The sequence below is a fragment of the Crocuta crocuta genome, unplaced genomic scaffold, assembly GCF_008692635.1.
Source record: "Crocuta crocuta isolate KB4526 unplaced genomic scaffold, BGI_CrCroc_1.0 scaffold15, whole genome shotgun sequence".
Lineage (NCBI taxonomy): Eukaryota > Metazoa > Chordata > Mammalia > Carnivora > Hyaenidae > Crocuta > Crocuta crocuta.
Window position 1 is genome coordinate 1,730,798 of NW_027530508.1, and position 24,103 is coordinate 1,754,900.

General features: G+C 43.0%; 1 protein-coding gene across 1 annotated transcript in view; it reads left to right on the forward strand.

Moving 5' to 3' along the window:
* DNAAF9 (dynein axonemal assembly factor 9) overlaps positions 1-24,103 on the forward strand; it is a 133,268-nt gene that overhangs the window by 66,155 nt on the left and 43,010 nt on the right. The window contains exons 16-23 of the mRNA XM_077767045.1: positions 517-561; positions 940-985; positions 4,206-4,317; positions 5,151-5,221; positions 6,153-6,203; positions 7,527-7,614; positions 18,679-18,782; positions 23,142-23,288. Coding sequence (XP_077623171.1) covers positions 517-561; positions 940-985; positions 4,206-4,317; positions 5,151-5,221; positions 6,153-6,203; positions 7,527-7,614; positions 18,679-18,782; positions 23,142-23,288 — 664 coding nt within the window. The remainder of the gene's footprint in view (positions 1-516; positions 562-939; positions 986-4,205; positions 4,318-5,150; positions 5,222-6,152; positions 6,204-7,526; positions 7,615-18,678; positions 18,783-23,141; positions 23,289-24,103) is intronic.

Sequence of the window (24,103 nt, forward strand, 5' to 3'; positions counted from 1 at the left end):
CCAGCTGGAGGAAGGAATACCAGGCAATAGGAGAAGCATCTCCCACGGCCAGCCCTCCATCTGGAGCCCACTCCCTTCTCTCCACAAGATCACTTCACCGAGTACCCTCACACCACATCAGATTAGCAAACCATCTCCCAAGAGGAGCACAGGACTTGGCCTCTGCTTGGGCTCTGAGCAGGGATGGCAGCTTGATCCAAAGGTAGTAAAGAAGAGGAGGATTAGGACAATATGTCACAGCTGTGGGTCAGGAGGTCATGGGCCACTAGAGGGTCTTCCCAGTCTGCAATAGACAGCAGTTCTGTCACATGGTTCTCTCATGCTCTGTCCAAGAGTCAAGGCAGCCCTGAGAATCCGCACAGAGGTAGAGCTATGACGAGTCAGACGCTGGCCCCACTCTTGGGAAGTGTGCCGTGAGGGCCCAGCACAGGTGCATTGCAGCTGTAGGTGTCTGGGGAGGGCACCAGCGCTCTGGTCACCAGGAGCAGACTGACTTCTCTTGTTTTGGGTCTACAGCTCCAAGATGGCTTTTCATATACACGCTGTGAATAATCAGGGAAGGTAAGTGTGTGTTTGTGGTGCATGCTCATTTGGGGCAAGTTTTAGGAACAAAGAATAGGAGAGGGGCTGTCTTGTAACCGCTGATGTGGGTGAACTTCATAGAGTTGCACACCTGGCAGTGGCATCATGCCAGGGTTTGGCTTGGGGCTGGCTACACTCATCTGGGACTTTCTACCCTAAGTGCTTCCCACTGAAGCACGGGGCGTGGAGGTAGGAGGTAGACCTAATTCTCTCCAGTGGACTATGTACTAATTCTGCTTACATGCAACCCAGTGCCTTGAAAAGCCCTGAAAGAAATCTGGGCCTGTGGGTTGCTGCCAAGTTGAGAAAAGAGAGCATTGTAAATGTCAGATACATCTCTCCTGTCTCTTCTCCTAGGATTGTGCCTCTGGACAGTGAAGACAGCTTATACTTCGTGAAGACGGTAAGCAGAGCTGTGATAAGTCAGCTGCCAGAGAATGGCCTTTAGAGGGACATCTGCAAGGGGTGAGAGGAGGATGTGGGATTCTTGGGCAGTCCACCCCTTAGCTCAGGAAACCCATCTATGCTCGGGAGTGTTCCAGCTGCAGTGGGAGGGGGGAGCCTTTGCTTTCTAAGGGTGCCTGGGCAGCTGTGCCAGGCCCACCACATCATACCCCCACGCCTAGGCTTCCCAGAGTCCAGAGTCGTAGCTGGAGGCTGGGGGAGACACTTCTCCTAAGGTTAGGAGGGCTTCCTCTCAGTGACTGAGATTGCTCTGACCGCATGTGGAAATGTGAACAGAGGACAAGCCTGCCTCAACACAGACTGATGAGTTTTCAGTGGCTTCTCTATGTTCCACGGCCTGTGCTGATGCCCTTAATAGGGGTCTGTGAAAATAAATAAAAACAAACAAATAAACTACAACCAGAAAACGGGGCCTAAGTCTCCAGTGAAGAGGTGGTCAGAGCAGAACTTTCCAACCCATGTGCTGAGAGTACATTGATGGGCCAGATGGGTGGTTTACAGATGCAGCAACCCCAGGCGGGCTGGCTGGCATGGCCTAGGGAAGCAGAGTTTCTCGACTAGTTGCTCCTGGTCACAAGCCAAGTCCTCCGTTTATCCCAGTGCGTTCTGATAGGCAGATTGGCAAGCAATGTGTGAGAGGATGGTGGCCCATCAGGCCAAGATACTGGGTGAAGTACATATGGGCACAGATTATGCCTTGAGTCTGTTCTGTGGCTACTGCCTGAGCCTTGATTCCAGTGAGCTTTAGTCACCAGGAACTTGGTGCACAGGTGTGGATAACTCCGTGCAAATGCATGCCTACCACCATCACCAGTGGAAAAACAGTAGTATTACCTAAAGAAAGTAGTATAAAGGGTAACTTTTTAAGGTTGTAATTTCTCTTTTATAATGTATCTGCTCAGTGTATCTGTCACCATTTTGTATTGATGTTTGTTTAGATTTTATTAATTGACATCCTCAAGATGCTAGAAAATGCTTTCTGATATTAAGTGATAGTGCTTTATCTCCTTGCCAGACTTTAAGCCCTGACTTCTCTACTTAGACTCTTGTGCAGTGCTTTGGAAGGTGCTTTGCACAATAGAAGATAATCAGGAGTCCAGTGGAATCTCATTATTGTGTTAAGTATGCATTCAGCAGCTGCTAATAAAATAGGAAAGAAGAGAGAAGTTGTTGTTTTCTGTACAAATCCTGTCCTTTCCAGGCAGAGATGAGGTTCTGCCTTTTAATTTTCTCTCTCCCCTTCTTCAACATCAGAAGCCATACATGAAAGTAAGGTATTGGGTATAACCCACAGGACTGTCTTCTTGATTGGTCTAGGAACCAAAGTGGGGTTCTCATTGCCACTTAAGAGAGACCACGTAGCCCAGGAGGGTTTTCTATCTTTAGATGTTTAGAATTCTTTGGAGCAGATTTAGATTAAAAAAAAACAACAACAACAGTTGTCAGACCTATTCAGAAAGCTAACTAAAATAGGGGCACCTGGCTGGCTTAGTCAGTGAAGCATGTGACTCTCGATCTGAGTTGTGGGTGCAAGCCCAATGTTGAGTGTAGAGATTACTTAAAATCTTAAAAAAAAAAAAAAAAAAAAGAGGGATGCCTGGGTGGTTCAATGGAGTGAACATCCACTTCAGCTCAGGTCATGATCTAGCATTCCATATGAGCTCGAGCCCCATGTGGGGCTCTGTGCTGACAGCTCAGAGCCTGGAACCTGCTTCAGATTCTGTGTCTCCCTCTCTCTCTGTCCCTCCCCTGCTCACGCTCTATCTCTCTCTCTCTCTCTCTCTCTCTCTGTCTCTCAAAAATAAACATAAAATTTTAAACACATAAAAATAAATTTAAAAAAAGTTAACTAAAATATAAAAGCCTGCTTGTCACTTTTGTACATTCTTTTTTCATGACATGAGAAATTAACAACTTTGGCTTTAACTCTTTTTTTTTCCCCCCCTCAACTCTTCTGCTGCTCTTCTGTGTTTGGGAATCTAGCAATTTCTTCAAGAGCCCCAGGTCTCTTTGGTCTCTGTCCTGAGGGTGGTGCAGGGGTCCCAGGCTGGGACGAAGATATGTGAAAGTGGGCTCTGCTTCAGGGGCTCTGCACCTGGGCATTCATTCAGCCGCGTCAGACCAGTAAGAGACGGTACCTGAGAGGTCTCCTTGTGCTACTCATCACGTCCCTCACCAGATTCTCAATCATTCTAGACCCTGGCTCTGGCTCATACCATTTTCTGCATTTCTTCTGCTAGATTCCCCCTGAATTGTTCCGTTTTCATTAGTTTTAATATGAACTAGGGCTTGTTTACCAGACATTCAAGAGCTCTCTCTGTTGCTCCAATTTTTTTCCAGCCTACTGAAACCTCTATTTTTATTTATCTTGCCATAAAAAAACTGAAATAGTTTTCTTTTCATCTTCTTGGTACTAAAAGAAGCATTTGCAAGTGTCGACATATACCCAGAAATATCCATGAAGACCTGTGTACTAAATGAATGACCACCTTTCCAGGCTTGTCCAGAACTTGAGCCCAAACCAAAAAAGGAGTTGGTGAGCAAGTAGAGATGTGCCAGGATGTGAAGATTATGCAAGTATACTGGAAGAAACACCTGCAACTCTGTGAGAGGCCAGGGCCTCATCACAATTAAGAAGGAAGGCTGTTAGGTTTCTCTTAGGGAAGATAAGCAGTTTGAAGGACTTTATAGAAACCTAATAATACTCCAGTGGCCCAGAGCTCCAGGGTGGCTCAGTCAGTTAAGCATCTAACTCTTGATTTCAGCTCAGATCATGATCTCATAGTTTGTGAGTTCGAGCCCCTCATTGGGCTCTGTGCTGGCAGCACGGAGCCTCCTTGGGATTCTCTGTCTCCTCTCTCTCTGCCCTTTCTGCTTCTGCTTTCTCTCAAGATAAATAAATAAACTTTAAAGGAAAAATACTCCTCTAACCTGTGTGTCTCTGATGCAGCAGCAGTTGCAGAGATGGATGGGTAATACTGAAGTCTTCTCCCAGTTCTGAGATGTAGTTCAGGATAACTTTGGTTTTCCTTAGAAATTCTTGAGTATTCTTTTGAAATGTGCCTTAAAGCAGTATTTTGTGGTTTGTTTCTTAAGGGTCTCTCCCTGAAAGTTTAAGACTGAAAACTGGCCTAATGCTGTTTTCTCATTTGATACAGGCTTGTATGACTGTCTATGACATTCCTGACTTGTTGGGAGGAAGGGGATGCTTAGGATCTGTGGTCTTCTCAGAATCCTTTTTGACGTCACAAATCTTGGTTAAAGAAAAAGGTAAGTGTTTATAGGAGGTATTTAGAAAGCAAAACTTGTTTAGGAGGAACTTAACTGAGGACTGGGGGAGAAGAAGGGGGGAAATGGTGGGGGGAAAGGGAGAGAGGCAAACCATGAGAGACTCTTGAATGCTGAGAAACAAACTGAGGACTGATGGATGTGGCGGGGGGGGGGGGGGAGTGGGGGGGGGGGGGAGATGGGCATGGAGGAGGGCACTTGTGGGGATGGCACTGGGTGTTATATGGAAACCAATTTGACAATAAACTATTTGTAAAAAAAATAATTAAAAAAATTTTTAAAAAAAGCAAAACTTGAGTTGTTTTTGTTTGTTTTGGCAAAATAAGTTATATATAGTTTCATAGTACTATGTATATATAAATCATATATAATTAAACACTATTGTATATTATGATATAATTATACATAATGTGTTATTAACGTTAATATATAACATTTACATATACAGCCTTATTGGTAGTTAGGAAGAAGCAATATGAAATAATAATTAGATCCTTTTTTGTAATCTTTGTACTTCCTGGATAAAAACCAAAAGTATAGATAAAAAGGACTGATTCCCAGGACTCTTCATTTAAATGTGTATTTCTGTTGTAAGAAAAGTAATAGAGTTAATGACATGGGGGAAGTTTTATCCCTCCCCTATCAGTCTCCCTGTCCCCAGATGAGGAAGTTCTCAATTTCTGAGGGTGTAAGATTTTGTACACTATTAATAAGAGGAGCCCTCGCTCCTGAGAAAGGGAGGGGTGTTAACTGTTGGGCCTGCAAGGTGGGCCAGGTAGTAAGCAGTAACTGGCATGTCTGTGGTCTTCCTGCAGATGGCACTGTTACCACAGAAACCAGCTCCATAGTCCTGACGGCCGCCATACCCAGATTCTGCTCCTGGCTGGTTAGTGTTATTCATCCAGCGGAAGTGGACTTAAATGTGGAGAAATCGGGGAGAACACCCGGAGGAAGAGCCTCTTCATTGGGTCCCCGGTGGGGTGTCAGATCCTAAAGTAGCTTTTGTTCAGGAATGGAAGTTTTTATCTGAGCTCTTTGTCTTTATACAAACAAGTCTAGTTTCTTTAACTCTCTCCTAATCTTGGGAAAGTGCCAAACAAAAGAAACTGATTTGGGTCCCTGTTCAATTATGAAAGAAAGACCTTAACATCTTCATTTTCCAGATGAGAACACTGAGGCTTAGAAATTGACCAGCCTGTCTAAAGTCACACAGACAGTGCAGAGTAGATCATGTGGCTCCCTTCTCTGATTGGAATGGTTGCGGCTGAGTTTGTACAGCAATGCCTCTCTGCATGTGGAAGGGTTCCATCTGTACCAGTGGACTTGGTCTGAAACTATGGTGCCTTGGGACACAGAAAATATGACAGTAATGAGTCAAGTAATGGTCTAAGTACCTATTTTAGACTCTGTTTATATTGTTCCTACAATTCCGACATGGAAAGAGAAGAATCAGCGTCAGAGATGAACACATTAAAGGAGAAAGTACTCAAAATATTTTAATATTGTTCTCTTCCCTTCATCCTTACAAATAGTTGTTTTTCCCTGAAGTGAAGTATAAGTGGAGGCGAATACATCATTTCCAAATATCGTAGGCTCATTTAGCTGGACCTCACGTCCCAGTGAGAGAGCCCACCATGGCGTTAGGCTCTAAGACTTGATGACTGGCAGTCAGCCAACTCTGCCAGCCATCAGGCCCTGAGAGCATGGGGTTTGGTTGAGGGACTTCCCAGTCTCCTACAAATATTTGAACATGGGAGAAACTTGGCAGAATTTTGCCCTTGAAATAGGAAACTGAAAATTTTCACTCTTGGATTCAGGTAGAAGATAATGAAGTAAAATTGTCTGAGAAAACCCAGCAAGCAGTTAAGGTAAGCAGCCTTCTTATTCTTTTTTTTTTTAATATTTAAAAATATTTATTTATTTTTTGAGAGAGAGACACACAGAGTGTGAGTGGGAGAGGGGCAGAGAGAGAGGGAGACACCGAATCTGAAGTAGGCTCTAGGCTCTGAGCTGTCAGCACAGAGCTCTGTGTGGGGCTCAAACTCATGAACCTCAAGATCATGACCTGAGCCAAAGTTGGACGCTTAACTGACTGAGCCACCCAGACACCCAGCAGCGTTCTTATTCTTAATATTAACATTGTATCAAAATGAAGTATAAACAATTTATGAAGATAATTTAGAACATTTCATTGTAGAGCTGATCTGAAGGATATATTCCTCTGTGTCTCAGTTCCTGCTTGCATTCTTCCCCTCTTGGCAAAGCTCTAGAAATAACCATTTCCTCTCTCATTGCCCCTTCCCCGTTCCTCCTCTTTCTCTCTCAAAAATAAACATTAAAAAATTTTTTTTAAAGGTGGGAGTGGCACCTGGGTGGCTCAGTCGGTTGAGTGTCCGACTTCAGCTCAGGTCATGATCTCACGGTTTGTGGATTCAAGCCCCTAGTTGGGCTCTGTGTTGACATCTCAAGCCTGGAGCCTGCTTCAGATTCTGTGACGCCCTCGCTCTCTGCCCCTCCCCCACTTACACTCTGTCTCTCTTTCTCAAAAATAAATAAAAATAAACGTTAAAAATTTTAAAAATAACCATTTAATGGTGTGCACAGTTAGAGGGGTTTGTTCTGCCATTTAGGCCTTTTGATGTGTTGTAGGATTTTTTTGACATTTATTTTGAGAGAGGGAGCATGAGTGAGAGGGAGGAGCAGAGGGAGAGCGAGAATCCCAAGTAGGTTCTGCACTGTCAGTGCAGTGCCCAGCGTGGTCCTCTCTCACAAACCACACCAAAATCAAGAGTCAGACGCCCAGTGGACCAAGCCATCCAGGTGCCTCTGGTGTGTTTTTTTAATCTCCCTGTACTATTAAAGCAGATCTCAGATTGACCTAGACACATAGAACTGAGAAGTCAAGGCTTTTGGCTAAGGAGAGGCTGCCTCTAATGGCTAGAAATCCACTGGAACATGAACAAGCATAGCAGGCGGTGCCTGGACTCAGAGAGGACCTCATATTGTTTTCTTCGATACAAGTCAACAATACCGTAATGTGACAAAGAGCCAGGCAGTGCCAAAGGTGTGGAAGAGATTGGGTATATCTGAGGCTGACTAAGCAGCTTTATAGATAGATGGGCAAAATTTTTGATTCTGTGAATACTTACACTACAAAACCATGTACTCTTTGTGATTACTTATTTTTAAAGGGGGATGCCTGTTTCCTGGGCACTTTCCTAACAGGAGGAGAAGGAGCATATCTTTATTCCAGCAATCCACACTCCTGGCCTGAGGAAGGTGAGCCAGTTGTTACTGTTCTATTCTTGACTGTGTCTGGTCTTCTTCTGCAGGTATTGGCATGGGTGTTGTGATCAATAATATCTCAGGTATTTGAAAAGACTTGTTGGTATACAAGTGTTCTCCTACAGCTTTTCTCCTTTTATCCACCCATTTTGCAGATAGGAAACTTGTGTTCCAAAGGGATGGGCCCAAAACCGCAATCTGGTCCTGTTGTCGCCCCCTGAGGATTGTTCTCAGAATGGGCTAGAGCAGTAGCATGTCCAGAAATGGAACCTGTGGACCAAAGTCTGGATTCGTTTTCTATTGTTGTATGACAGATTACCACAAATTTAGTAGCTTAAAACAATATGTGTTTACGATCTCACAGCTCTGTAGATCAGAAGGTTCATGTTTAGGGTCTTATAAGGCAGAAGTTAAGGCATTAGCTAGACTAGACTCTTGTCTGGAGACTCTGGGGAAGAATGTGCTCCCAAGATGCCCTAGATTATCAGTGGAATTCGGTTCCTTTAGATTGTAGGACTGAAGTCCCTGTCTTTCTGCCAGCTGTCAGCCAGACTCATGCTTAGCTGCTCCTTCCAGAGGTCTCCGCCCTGTGACAGTCCTCCCCCATCTCAGCAAAGAGAACCTCCCTTGTGTTGTTGAATCTCTCTTGCCCTTCTGTTCTAAATTCCTTTTCTATACCAGCCAGAGAACACTGCTTATAATGAGCTTGTTGTGATTAGAAGCCCACTTAGATAATTTCCCTTTTGCCATATAATGGTACATAAACACAGGAATAACATCAGGGGATGAAGGTCCTGGGAGCCACAACTACCCTCTGGCCCCCGCATCCATCCCTCTCACGTGCAAAATACAATCCCCCCTTCCCAAGGGCCTCATTTCATTATGGTGATAGTTCAAAGTCCTAAATCTCACCAGCTCAGAAATCCAAAATCTCATCAAGATCATCTAAGTCAGGTGTAGATAAGGCTCTGGCATGTAATCCATTAAGTACAACTCCTGAACACAAGTCCATTCCAGCTGTCAAACTAAAGAGACCAGTTATCTGCCTCTGCCTTCCCAACACCCAAGGTGGCACTGCTATAGGATAACAATCATAGACCTTCAGCTTCANTCATCAACCTGAGGTAGCTTTGAAATCCAGCTGGGCAAACTCCAGAGTCTGGATTAGGTTTCAAGGCCTGGGACCAGTCCTCCATAGCTCTGATCTCTGACATCTGGGCTCTTGGTTTCACCCTCTAACCTCTTAGTTTTCCCCTCTGGGTTTGGGGCTACACCTCAGTCATCCTTCCTTTTTCATAAAGGTGGCACTTTGTAGCTGAATTTTATCACCCTTCTTCTTGCCAGTAGGATTTTGAGAATCCAATAATCTCCTTTGATTTCATACTCTCTCTATCCCTTTCAGTCTGTGCTGGCAGTATTTCTGCTGATCTAAGATTCTCAAGAACCTTGTTAGTTTTGTGTGGGTTTCATGGGGATTCATTCCATGCTCCTTTTTGGTTTCCTCAAAATAACATTTTCTTAGGAGTCCTATTCTTTTCTCTGGTTGATACAGTCATTTTGTGCAGAAAGAGTTGTGACTTACTCCAAAAATTTCTCAACCTCTACTATGCAAATCCCATTTCTGGATAATTTTTTCTCCTTGAAAATATTTTGTCCAGTGGCAAATTCCTCTCTCTGTTCTCAGATTACTGGTTCAGCTTCTGCTTCTCCATTCATGGAGGAGACAAAGCACAAGGAGTTTTGGTGTTCCACAAAATGCCGGGGGTAGTAAGTAATAACATTTGCTGTCATGCCTGTACTACAGCCCCTGCTTGCGTTTCTGCCTATCTAGATCCTGGTGCACAAGACTGTGTTAGGAATCCTTGTTGAAGGCAGGGAGTGCGTCACAGTGCCACTAGCCTTGGGGCAAGATTGCATAGTGTTTTAGAAGCAGGTTGTAGAGGCAACACAGAGGTGATTGTGCTCTGTCACAGTTGAGCCAGTTATAATATTTAGCAAGGATATTTGCCAAAATTAATTTGCACCTTCTTAGCAAAGGGCCTTGTTAGAAAAATAATTTTAAATTGTATTGACTTTTCCTGCAAGATTCAGTATATCCTGAGGTTTCCACATAAAGAGCACAGCCAGGGATTTCTGGAGCCCTCTCAGTCACACTCTTATGAGAGTGCACTCTTAGTTTCAGAGGGAAATGTAGTTTGAATTATGAAGTGGTTTTCTAAGAAAAATTAAATAGGAGCAGAGAATTTAAATAGGAATCTCCTGACTATCTGTTAAGCTTTTTGCCACTTTGGAGCTCAGGTCAAGTGGGGCTTCGAGTTTATTCCATGTAGCGCCCTGTTAAGGAAAGAGAACACAAAACATGTAGGGCTCTTCTCAGGACCTTGGAAGGGGTCTTGAGCAGCTGAGGGGTTCTGAAGCTTCAGTGTCATTAGTATCTAGGTAAATCTGTCTCTACTTGAGACTATGATGAGCTTGAAATGTATCTGTTCCATTCCCCAAGGGCATTTAAAAAGCTCTTCATGTGGGAGGGGGATGGTCTAAATGGGTAAGTGACATTAAGGTCAACTTAATGAAATCATTGTTGTACCATATGCTAACTAACTTGGATGTAAATTAAACAATAAATAAGTTTTAAAAAACAAATAAAATAATTAAAAAAAAAAAAAAAAGGCTCTTCAGCATGCATTATCTTAACTGAGCTTCTTGTCCTGAGCCCCATAGATGAAAACTTGCCTGAGGTTATAACTGCAAGTTCAGGTAGCTCTGGAGGGTGCACTAGGTTTTTTGTTTTTTGTTTTAAGTTTTTATTTTGAGAGAGAGAGAGAGAGAAACAGAAAGAGTGAGTGGGGGAGGGGCAGAGAGAGAGGGAGAGAGAATCACAAGCAGTTTCTGTGCTTTCAGTGCAGAGACTGCTTCAAGGCATGATCTTATGAATTATGAGATCTTGACCTGAGCTGAAACCAAGAGTCAGACACTTAACCCTGAGCCACCCAGGCACCCCTCACAGTGTTTTTCTAAAGTCTGGACCAGGTCTTCTGATTCTCAGTCCAGGGCTGGCACTTCAAACTACACATAGATAAGAATAGTATCTCCTTTACTTTGAAATCCTTCCAGCTTTGGAACTTTTTTCCTTCCCCAGTTAGTGACTTCTGTCACAGCAGCTTCCTGTTCATTTATGTCCTTCATGTGTCCTTCTCTTCCCCACCCTACTGACCTTGGTCAGGCAGGCTGCCCAGCACCTGACCCTCAGGAGCCTGCTTGGGTTTTACCACATATGCCTATATCCCTAAACAATGTCTTGTTTTTGAGTGTAACACAAATATAATCCCACACTGTGTGTTCTTCTGGGACTTGCTAAGCTTTCTTCAGATTGTTTGGGTAGCCATATAGTTCATTTAGTTTCATGGCTCCATGGCATGTCTTTATATGAGAATGTGCTGTTTATTCTTTGGACTGTTGATGGATTTGGGAGGTTATGGTTTTTTGCTCTTGCAGACAGTCCTGTTGTGAGCCTTCTTGTACCCGTACCCTGCTGCACATGGCACAGGAAGATGCCTTAACGTGCACCTTTCTTGCTGTATAATCATTGATCTGTGTTGTCTCAGGCCCTGACTTTCCTCTTATATTCTGGATGGTTGGTGTTGGCTTTCCCTGAATGTTTGCCACTTTGACTGCTATTGTTTTTTGACTTACCTAGACATAGAATTTTCTGTGCTTTGCCTCAAAGTCAGCCCGTCTCCCTCGTAAGATTTTTTGGCACCACAGAGCTAGAGGGGAGGTCATGTTGACGTGAAATGGTGGGGTTCGGGAGTGAATGGTCAAGAAAGAATTCTTCAGACCTCTTCAGTTTAAAAAGGTGGTTTTATTAAAGCACAGGGACAGGACCTGTGGGCAGAAAGCACTGCATTGGGGTGGTGAGGAGTGGCTGATTATATATGTTCGGAGGGAGGTAGGGATAAGGGTAAGTCTTTACGGAATTTGGAAGCAAGAGCTCCAGGACCTTGAGAGGCCACCTGTTGCTAGGGTCAGGTCATTTAGTCTTGTCTAATAAAACCTCAGTCACGAGACCTTTTAGATGTATATCCGTGGGCCATACGTTTGGAGGACAGTTGTTAACATACATCTTGGAGGGTGGTAGACGTAAAGGAAATTTCCAAAGGGATTTTTTTACAGGATTCTAGAGGTCTGGCTAATGTCAAACTAAAGTTGCCTTTTACCTTTAGCAAAGTATAAACATAAAGGCAGCTAAGCTCCTTGGGGAAGGTCACTCTGTCTGTCTCTAGTACTTGTCAGTGGATTGTAAGTTATAAAAAAGTATAATTTTTTTCTTTTGCCTTTATTCTCGACATCAGTGTGAATAGCCCCTGGCTGAAACACCACAGATGTCTACTGTTCTCACCAAACTTCAGTAGAATTTCTCAAATAGATGCTTCTCGGTTTTATTGTACAACTTTGGGCCATTAATAGGGTCCTTAAATAGTTGTCTTAACAATTAGTCCAGTTTCTTTCCCTCTCTGTTTCTCTGCCCAACATGGGACTTGAACGCATAAGCCCCAGGATCAAGAGTCACATACTCTGCTGACTTAGCAGCCAGGTGCCCTAACAGTTTCCTTCTTTCTGGAAAGGTGTCGCTCCACTCCGCTGTCTTCTTGCTTGCATCATTCCTGAGCAGAAGCCCACTGCAATCCGTATCTTTGTTCCTTTTATAGACGTTCTCTCTTTTTCACTCCAGCTGCTTTAAAACTTCTTTTTTGGGGCGCCTGGGTGGCTCAGTTGGTTAAGCGTCTGACTTGGGCTCAGGTCATGATCTCACGGTCTGTGGGTTTGAGCCCCACGTCAGGCTCTGTGCTGACAGCCAGCTCAGAGCCTGGAGCCTGCTTCAGATTCTGTGTCTCCCTCTCTCTCTGACCCTCCCCTGTTCACCTGTCTCTCTCTCTCTCTCTCTCTCTCTCTCAGAAATAAATTTAAAAAACATTAAAAAGTTAAAAAAATAAAAATTAAAAAAATAAAAATTCCATCTTTTTAATCACAGATTTTAAGCAATTTTACTTTTATATGACTTTGTGTGTTTTTTTTCCCCATCTTCCTTGTGCTGGAAATTACTTTCTTTCTTGATTGAATGGATTTAGGTTTCCTCTAATTGGGAGGGGTTTTTTGGCCTTTATTTATTTATTTATTTATTTATTTATTTATTTATTTTTGCCCCTTCTATTCTGGAGGTCAAGTTACATATCTTTGCTGCTTAAAGTTGCCACACCCCCTGTTGCTCTGTACAATTATTTTCAGTCTTTTTTCTCTTTGTATTTCATTTTGCATAGTTTCTATTTGTATATATTCTAATTTACTAACCTTCTTTTCTGCACTGTTGATATGAGTTTGTTAAATTAACATTTGTTAAATTAAGCACAAGGTACTCACAGAGTGAGCCAAGTTCAACAAAAGATCATGAAAGAAAATAGAAGTTTATTACTCACAAATCTTGGAAGAAGTACATGCAATGGCATACCTCATGCCTCCAGGGCTCATAGGAAGGTCAAAGCAGAGTGCAAACTGAGTGGCAAGACCTGGGGCACATGCCTTTATTAGGGTAGAGTGCTTTGGGATTCCCAGGCTAAGTCCAGATTGGTCCATTCAAGCCAAGAGAGCAGGGTTTTGGAAAGCTCCACAGGGGTTTTATCTAAGGGGTGCACAAGGGGATGGTCCTAGGAAGCAAGGGAGGCTTGAGCACAAGAGCTGTTGGGGAAGTCATGTGAGGAACTTACATCCCCTGTGGTTCTGCAGGCTGCTACATAGGGCATGCCTGATTTTAAGCCCCTTTTCCCCCAGGCCTTTTGGCCATACAAAATGGATATAGAGGCAGCAATACCCTGGAGTAGCTTAGCTAAATTTTGACAACTGTCTAAAGTCATTAATCTCATTTAGTGTATTTTTCTTCTCAGACATTGTATTTTTCATCTCTAGAAGTCTGAGATTTTTTTTTACATCTTTTCATATCTCATGTCAACATGGTTCAGTCTTCTAGCTTCTTCAACATATAGGATACAGTTATATTAATTTTTTTTAATGTTTATTTCTTGAGAGAGAGAGGCAGACAGACAGAGCATGAGTGGGGGAGGGGCAGAGAGAGAGGGAGACCTAGAATCTGAAGCAGGCTCTGGGCTCTGAGCTGTCAGCACAGAGCCCAACGCAGGGCTCGAACTCACAGACTGTGAGATCAGGACCTGAGCCAAAATCAGAAACTTAACTGACTGAGCCGCCCAGGTGCCCATATAATAGTTTTTTTAATATATTTTCTTCTCATCTTGCCTTGCTTTTAAGCTTTGTTAGCAAGGGGGCAGAACAGCATTTAATTTAGGGCTAATTTTACCCCACTGCTGAGGCCAGAGGCCTTTTGAGTACTCTACCAGACTTCCCTGTGAAATATGAGATTTCTACTATGGCTGGTGGGAATGGGCAGAAAGTCTCATTCAAGGTATGAGTTGATGTTCATAGTTTTACATAGGAATATCCAGTTTTTCCAGTACCATTTATTGAAATGACTCCTTTTTCCTTGATCTGCCTGTATACCTTTGTTGAATATCAGTTGACTATATATTTATTATTTCCTACAGGCCTCTGTGAAAGATTGGCTCTCAGGCAGCTCCTTCATTGTCCCTGTAGTGCTTTACAGATTGCAGTGTTTTTTTCCACCGGGCAGAGAGTGTTCAGTGAGGCACAGGGACGCCCGTCCATCGGTTGCTGGGAAGGCCCAGGCAGTGGGCAACTGTTATCTGCTGAGTTCATTCTGAGCCCTCTTATGTGTTCCCTTGTGTCCACATGACGCTAGCCAGGGACACGTTAGAAAGAATGTCCTCTGCAGCACTTAACATGAATGGATTATATAGCTGCATATTACCTACAGCATGGATGACTCAGTAAAAGATGTTGAGAGTAGTAAGCAAGTCACAGAAGGACACATATTTAAGATTCTATTTATAAAGGGGCATCTGGGTGGCTCATTGGTTAAGCATTCCACTTCGGCTCAGATCAAGATCTCATGATTCATGAGTTCAAGCCCCACATCAGGCTCTCTGCTGTCAGTGTGGAGCCTGCTTCAGATCTTTCGTCTCCCTCTCTTTGCCCCATTCCCGCGCTCGGTCACTGTCTCCCAAAAATAAACAAACATTTAAAAATTTTTTAATAACTGAAAGAAAATTCTATTTATGTGAAAGCAAAACAGATGAGACCAAATAACGTGTCGTTTATAGATACACTGAAGTATGGTAAAATTATATGGAATTCGGGGTGTTGGTTCCCTCTGGGTAGAAGAGGAAAGGACATTTGGAAGGATTCAAAGGTACTAGCAATGCTTAATTACTTAGTTTGAGTGGTGAATGTACTGGCATTGAGATTTTATTGTTATTGTTTTTCTTTATTTAAAAAAATTTTTGTTTCCTTTATTTTTGAGAGACAGAGTGAGACAGAGCAGGGGAGGGGCAGGGAGAGAGGAGGAGACACAGAATCTGAGGCAAGCTCCAGGCTCTGAGCAAGTGCTCAACACAGAGCCCAACCTGAGGCTTGAGCCCATGAACTGTGAGATCATGACCTGAGCTGAAGTCAGACACTTAACCAACCAACCCACCCAGGTGCCCCTTCTTGTTACTGTTTTTCTGTAAACCATATGTGTACATTTCACACACTCTCACACAGAATGAAAATTATTCAGTCATTGTATCATATTTCTTCAGTAGTGATAAATGTTCCCTCTTCACACAGGCTGGGGCACTGGTGGAGGTTTCTTTGTACAGTGAGTTGTCTGAAGGAGCAAAAGCCAAAGTCTTCACCTCTCACGTCCCAAAAATTCAAAAGCTTCACCAGAGGCATTGGAGACCCAGGTTCAGACATTAGAAAGAGCTTGGTGTCTTGTTTGCCCTGAGGGCTCATCCTTCTGTTGAACTCCTGGTGATACAGAGGTCAATCAAAGACAGAGCCAAGCCTCAGTCCCTTGCTGTTTCTTGCGTAGTGAAGGGTAACTTCCTCTTACCTTGGGTTTTTAGATTCAGACAATGGAGAAGGAATGACAGAGGCCATTCAGTGAGGGCACCAGGGATGAGACAAGGAGCCACGGAGGTCTCATCAGGAGTTGGCTCCCATGGTCACTAAGAAACCCCTGCAAAGACATTTCCCTTCAGACCGAAGTCTGACAGTCTTGAGTCCAAAGCAGATACTGGAAGTGTCTTCATTTCATGTGGATTAGGATCTAGAGACCAGGTAACAGGCACTGGTCCACCCAGTGAGTCACATTTTTTGTGTGCTCTGAGGATAATGAAAGTTATCCCTCCCATAATCAGGCTGAGGGGTCGCTGCAACACAGGACAGTCTCTTTGCACCAGTACTAAAATCAACTTCTTTCCCGGGGCCAGGTCCCATAATGAGTGCTTTTCCAACACTGCCTTATGAATTTCTGTCTTCCTCTTTTTCATTTTATTTCAAGGCTTGAGTCTAGAGAGAAAAGAAATGCTGGAGATGACCTCTCACATCTGTGCTCTTTTCTGGAAGCTTTGGAAGGATGTTGAGATTTGTCCAGGAGCCCTTTGAGTGGTACTAGACTTGCTTCTGAGAAGCTTACTGTGGGAGCTACACAGGTAGAGGGTGAGCCCAGGACCTGGAAGGGCACAGAAACTAAGCTGTAGTAGGGGAGCAGTTCTTACCTCCTAATACCCGTTGACTGCTCTTTTCTCTGTAAACAGTAGGTAGAGTTGTCTTGTAGCTGGAATCTATGAGGTCGTGGTGTGAGGAGAGTGCTGAAAATCGTGCCTGGGCCTTGGGGGAACTCCTAGAGGAGCTGAGGAAGGACTGCAGGCAGCACTGTGGGCCTCTTGAGGCTAAGAAGCAGAGAGAGCACATCGTCAAATTAGCCATATTCAGATCAGCCATGGAGTAGCCATTTGGAGAGAGCAAATGGGGGGAAGCTGGGTGAGAACCAAAGGGGTCCAGGTGCCACAGTGCCTTAGCGGCACTGTACATAGTTCTGTCACTTTGGGAGAAACTTCTCTAAGCTGTGTCTCCCCATCAGTCTTATAAGAAGATTACCTCTTACATATGTTGGGAAGGTGGAAAACTATAATGTTTATGACCTGCTTAGTGTAGTTAGTGTAATTAGTAAATACTGAGCAGAATCTGTTTCCATCCCCTTCTCTGACAAAACAGAAATTAAAGTATGTCCTGCCCCATAAGATTGTGATATGGGTGATAGGAAAGTCAGAAATTTCTGAACAATAGGGAGAACTGGGAGCCTGAGGCTTCAAAGGCTCAGTGACATCAGAGGATACGATTTGGGAAGTGAGATAGCAAAAAGGATGATAGGATGCTGCACTCCAAGAGTTGGTTCTGGAGCTGAAGAGTTCAGAGGTTAAGATGTTCTGGGCGCTGCTTTACTGCTGTGGCGTTGGGATTGAAGAGCAGGGAGTCCAGGATAAAGTGTGGATCATCCCCTCGATCTCTCAGAAGGGACAGAAGTCTTGGTTGTTTGAAATGTTGTGGCATGATTAGGAGGGCAGTCAATGTGAGCATTGAAGGGAAGAAAAGGCTTGTGTGTCTGAGGGAATGAAAATATTGTGCCAGTGTGGAAGGGAATGGTCTGGGAACAGCCGTGAGAAACCTTGGCATTGATACAGGATGCTGCTGGGTAGGAGGTAGCCTCTACTCAAGAGGCCCATAGGGCAAGGCTATGTGCAAAAGAGGTCATGCTCTACTTGTTAGAGGCTGTGAGGCTTACAGGCCTTGAACCTGGTTGCCTTAAACTGGGCTCCTGCTGCCCTAGATGCTAAGGTTAGCATTCTTTCCCTCCAACTGATCATCTCATCTAGATCCTCTGTTGATTTCAGGCTCCAAACCTTCCTCCTGTACCTAAAAACTGCCTCTACCTCCCTTCCTTCTTTTCATACCCCATTAACATGCAAATACCAGCACGCAAACTCAGTAGGCCTCTCTGCCTCCTGAATCTGAACCTCAGAAAAACTTGAAGTCTCCAAAACTCCTCTCCCTTGCCTTTGCTCTTCTCATCAGTACAATCTCAAGCTTTGGGGCTATGTTCCTAGACCTACAGCTCAAGGAATCAAGTCCCTCTTCTGTGTCTTCTGTCCTCTGTGGTCTTATGGGTGCTCTGGGTGCTTCATTTCAGTCTCCAAGCCCAACCTTAATGCTTGTCATCTTAGCTGTCCATCCTTTCTTTGGTCTTCCCCCTAGGGCCCATAGTGAGCTATTCTGTATGACCTTGACCTCCCAGAAAACAGCAGCTGTCCTTAGACTTGAATCCTTGGAACTGAAGAAACCACATGCCCACATCCCACCCATCTTTTGTGAATATCGAACAGCAAGCCTCCAGTGTGTATAGAATCCCCTAGTTGCCTAACTCAAATATTCCTTTGCTGACCACAGGGACCCTTAGGGTCTCTTCACCCGTCCTTCAGTTGAGACCCTACTGCTCTTATTGGGCCTTAAGTGAGGGCTGTGGTCTCTTTAGAGCCAAGCCAACTTCTGCCAAAATAGGCGAAAACAGAGTTTATAAACTCAGTGGTGGAACAACATACCCACAGTCTTTTTCAGTGAATTTGAATGTGAATTTTGCCTCTCCCCATCAGCTGATAACTTTTTCACTTGTTTTTTCTAATTCACATACAAAAGCTCTGATCCCTCATTTCTCTCTGAAGCTCTCGGAGTGTACATCGGTCTCCCCAGAGCACAGGGCTCAGCATAAAAATCATGTAACTTGAGGTGCCTGGGTGGCTCAGTCAGTTAAGTGTCCAACTTCAGGTCATGATCCTGCAGTTTGTGGGTTTGAGCCCTGAGCTGGACTCTGCTGTTAGCATGGAGTCCAGTTTGGATCCTATGTCCTCCCTCTCTCTCTGCCCCTCCCTGGCTCATGCTCTCACTCTCAAAAAATAGATAAATAAAAACATTTTTTAAAAACTGTGTAACTTAACACGTTACAGATACTAGTCCCTAGTTACCACTGTGGTGTGCCCGTGCCCCCAGTATCCAACCCTCCAGCTCTGACCAGCTCTCTTTTCCTTCCAGGTAAAGTGCATTTCTTCTCTAGTGGTCTTCTATTTTCTCACCGTCATCATGGAAGTATCGTCCTTTCCAAGGATCACATGAATTCCATTTTATTCTATGATGGGGTAGGTGTTTTACCAATCCATGGCTTTGATGTTCAGAAGGATACTCACACTTCTGAGGTGAAAATCAAATAACTCCCTGTCCCTGCCCCTCCACCATGGGGCAGGATGCCAAGAACCAGCACTGCCCTTGAGGCAAGCAGACAGGGAGTTCATGGAGAGGCCTGTCCACTTGTCACCCTTGCTGCTCTGTAAAGGGCATGGCTAGAAAAGACTTCTGGGTCAGGAGGACCAACAGCTGCTCATGCATAACGAACTCATCCCAAAAAGGACCAGAAGGTAGACTGAAGAAGTTCTCTATTGGCCTCTGACAGATGACCTCCTGCCCAGGGACACAAAGGCTAATAATCTATATAAGAACTGGAAAGAAGCTGTTCCTCTAACACTGATGAGACTCAACTCATCTGTTAGCAGGAGAAAGAATTATGTGAGCCAGAGAAGAAAGAAATGGCTCAATTTCCCATGAGGGCTCAACCGCATGCCTTCACACACTCAGACTTACTCTCCAGCTCTTTGAAAGTTCTATCCCCAAAACTACCCTTTAACTTCACCAGTCTCTATCAATACTTTCCCCTCCCCTTGCCAGAAAGAAGGTAGCTGCAAGTTTTCCCTGAGCCGCTTCTGGCCAAGACACAGCTCATCCCTCAGTAATAGCACCTCAGTATAATTCCTCTACTGTGCTTGGTCTCACCCTCAAAACCAGCCTGTTTGGGAATCAAGACAGGGACTAGGTGAGGTGGGATGGTCCTGTGGCTCAGAAAATAAATTCTGTGAATAATTCAACGAAAATTCTTTTTTTCATATAGAACCTGCTGCCTTAAAGGGTGTTCAAAAAGGCAAGCAGGCCAGCCAACAAGACAGAATGGATGGCCTTATTAGTTGAAAGCTTTGGTGAGGAAAGAGGAAAGTGAATCATTCAAGTTACTGGGACAATAAGTTAGCTAACTTGGGATGCCAGTGGGTGCAATCTTACCTCTTATCAAAAATCAGAATAAACTTCTGACAGATTAAATTAAATATGTTTAATTTTGCAAGTAGAAATAGTAATGTAAAATAAATATGAAATTTCTAGGGCCAGGAAGACTTTTAAGCTTAGAAATGATACAAGAAGTTCTAAAGGAAAAGTTTGTCAGATTTTACCACTTAAGGATTTTTTAACTTTTTGCCAGTAACGTATTGAAGTATACTTTAGATACAGTTAAATGTATCCATTTAAAGTTTTGATAAGTATATATATATATATGTACATATATATATATATACACACTTATGAAACCACTATCACAATCAGATACAGATGACTTTCATTACGCCTAAACTTTTCTAATGCCCTTTTGCAGTTCATCTTTCCCTCCACTCTGGCTTCAGGCAACTACCAATTAGCTTTCTGTCACTGTAGATCAGTTTGCAGTTCTAAAATGTTATACAGACTCCTAGGTGGCTCAGTCGGTTAAGCATCTGACTCTTGATATCAGGTCAGGTCATGATCTCACAATTGTGGGATCAAGCCCTACATTGGGCTCTGCACCGAGTGTGGAGCTTGCTTGGGATTCTTACTCTCCCTCTCTCTTTGCCCTTCCCCTGCACGTGTGCGTGCACACTCTCTTGCCCTAAGTAAATATTTTAAAAAGTAAACAAATAAAATAAAATGTTACATAAATGGGCGTCATACATTCTGTACCCCTTTGAGTCTGGCATTTTTCACTCAGCATGATGATTTTTAGATTCATCCATGTTGTTTGTATCAATAGTCTGTTTCTTCTCATTGCTTTACTGTGGAATAGTATCCTATCGTTTGGATATAGCATAAAATTTATCAGACTAATAATTTGAAACACTAAAAAGTCTCGAGAGAATTTATTAAAAAGTAAAAAAATAAACTGGATAAAACATTTTTGGTGATGAGAACAAATGAATTAAATTTCTATTCATAATTCTGTCTTTATTAACATGACGTTACTTAACAGATAATAGGGAAGTACATCAGAAACAGCCTTACACTACCATAATATAACAGTAAATTGGCAAAGAGTAAATAAAAGGTCCTATTGACAAGGAGAAATGCAGTAAATAGTATGAATGTCCAGCCATAGGAATGGCTTTAGAGGAAAATGGGATGCAGTCTTTGAAAGTATTTTCAGAGGGGCACCTGTGTGGCTCAGTTGGTTAAGTGTCCAACTTTGGCTNATTAAAAAAAAAAATTTACAGATAGTTTGTAGCAACTTGGCAGATGCTGATGGTAAATGAAGTTTTAAAAGCAAAGTCCTGGGGGTGCCTGGCTGGCTCAGTCAGTACAGTATGTGCCTCTTGACCTGTGTTGGGTGTAAAGATTATTTAAAAATAAAATTTTTTTTTTTTTTTTAAGCTTGTTTATTTTAAGAGAGAGAAAGAGCACATTCACAGGAGGGGCTGTCAGCATGGAGCCTAACTCGGGACTCAAACTCATGAACCATGAGATCATAACCTGAGCTACAATTAAGAGTTGGACTCTTAACAACTAAGCCACCCAGACACCCCTTAAATAAAATCTTCGGGGTGCCTGGGTGGCTCAGTTGCTTAAGCTTCTGACTTTAGCTCAGGTCATGATCTCACAGTTCATGGGTTTGAGCCATGTTGGAGCCTACTTCAGATTCTGTGTGTCTCTCTCTCTGCTTGTCCCCCACTGAGGCTCTGTCTGTCTCTCTCTTTCTCAAAAATAAACATTAAAATAACTGTTAAATAAAATCTTAAAGTAAAAGCAATGTATGGAATTAGAAAGATAAATACAATTTTGCACTGCCTAAAAAAGGCAAGTCAATAAATGAATAGGAAAAAAGACTAGAAGGAAAATTACTAAAATGTTAGCTGTGGTTGGGTTTAGACTATGGAACTTTGGATTGTTTTTTTAACTTTTCTCTGTTCAATTTTTATACTTTTCAAAATTTTAATTAGTGAACGTGTTACTTTTATAATGAAAAAAAAATTTTAAAGAACCTTCCCCCTAAGCTCAGGACCAAGACAAGAATGCTCAATTTTGCCATTTCTGTTCAATATAGTATTGGAATTTCTAGCTAGAGCAGTTAGGCAAGAAAAATAATTAAAAGGCATCTAAACTGGAAAGGAAGAAGTAAAATTCTCTCTCTTCACAGATGGCATGATCGTATATGTGGAAAACACTAAAGATTCCACACAGAAAAACTGTTAGAACGAATAAGTGAGTTCATCAAAGTTGCAGGATACAAAATTGACACCAAAAAATCAGTTATATTTGTATGCTCTGGCAATGACCAATCTGAAAAACTGAGTAAAAAAAAACAATTCCATTTACAATAACACCAAAAAGAATAAAATATTTAAGAATAAATTTAACCAAAGAGGTGAAAGACTTGTACGCTGAAAACTACAAAGCATTGCTGAAAGAAATTGAAGTTCTAAATAAATGGAAAAGCATCCCATGTTCATGGATAGGAAGACAAGAACAAGGTTGAAGGGGAAAATTAGATATTCATATGCAGAAGAATGAAGTTAAGTCCTTGCTTTATGCCATATACAAAAAATTAACTCGAAATGGAGCATAGACCTACATGAAGAGCCAAAACTATTAAACTCTTAGTATAAAACATGGGAGCAAAAGCCTCATGACCTTGGATTAGGCAGTGATTCCTTGAATATGACATGAAAAGCACAGACAACAAAAGAAAAAATATATAAATTGGACTTTGTCAAAATAGAAAATTTCTGTGCATCAAAGTACACTATCAAGAAGGTGAAAACAACCCACAGAATGGAAGAAAATATTTACAAATCATGGGGTGCCTGGCTGGCTCAGTTGGTAGAGAATGTGACTCTTGATCCTTTTGAGCCCCACATTAGGTATAGAGATTATTATTATTTTTTAAATCATAGATCTGGGGCACTTGGGTGGCTCAGTCGGTTAAACATCCAAATTTGGCTCAGGTCATGATCTCAAGGTTCGTGGGGTCAAGCCCCACGTCGGGCTCTGTGCTGACAGCTAGCTTAGAGCCTGAAGCCTGCTTCAGATTCTCTATCTCCCTCTCTCTCTGACTCTCCCCTGCTCACACTGTCTCTCTCTCTCTCAGAAATAAAACATTAAAAAAATTTTTTTTTAAATCATATATCTGATAAGGGATTAATATCATAGAGTTTTGAGGTAACGTTTTCAGTTTAGGAGAAAAGACCCTTGTACTTCCTGTATCTCCCATAACTGGGTATTGGAAAGCACATCCATAACTGAACCCAGCAAACCACATAATGTGAAAAGAATTGCAATGAAATTCATCCTATGTGAGCTGACAGTAATCCTGAGGGATAGTGTCATGCAAATGGCTTCTCTCACTGATGCACTCTCTTTTTTCTCTTTAGGATTCCACCAGTGTTGTTGCTGCCCTTCTGATAGAGTTCAAAAGCTCACTGCTTCCTCATCTCCCAGTTCATTTCCGTGGATCAGGCAACTTTCTGATGATTGCCCTTTTCCCCAGGTCAAAGATATACCAAGCATTTTACTCAGAGGTAACAACAAATCATTAGTCAGCAAAACAAATACTTCTCTTTTCTTTAGGAGTTTAGATGGTAAGGCCACATCACAGGGCTAACAGGGAAGTGATGAGAGGCAGAGCTGGGAGGGCTCATGGAAGTGGCTGCTTCTAATCCCTGTGGGTCCTAGAATGATGCTTTTGCCATTGGGAGATGAGAACCTAAAGGAACCAAACAAAAGGTTTTTTCGCTGCTAAGACCAATCTTCTTTGTCCCATTAAATCCTAATTAGAGTCATTTTTCTTTTAGTTACTTTTTTAAATTATTGGGCCATACCTATTGGATCAGAGCTTTCTAGCCCACCCCAGTCTCTCCCCATGATTCACAGGCCCTGCCCTTGTGAATGGTCCTACCTGGCAGGCTGCATGTTGTAGGCAGTCAGTACATTTTACATGAGTGAGGGAGCTTACCGAGAATTTTACGACCCACTTAGAGACTCAACAGTAGCCAAAGTTAAGCACATGGTCAGCCTCGTGACTAGTGAAATGCTCAGAAAGGTCTGATTATAAGGGACAGTGTCCTTCTCTCAGGACAGATTGACAGAATATGGAAGAGAGAAGAGTTGGTCTGGTTGCAGGGTGACACCTCGGGCTAGTCTGTGTCTTACTCTTACTGCCTGCTGGTCCGTCCTACCTCCTTGTGCTTGTCCTTTCAATCCCGGAACATAGAGACGGCCCTTAAGATTCTTCTCAGCTGTCTCTGTGCCCCTAAACAGGACTTGCTTGAACCGCTCCTTCTGGCTGGCCCTGTCACCAGGGAAGAACATGCCCCTGCTGTCAGAACAGTGTTAC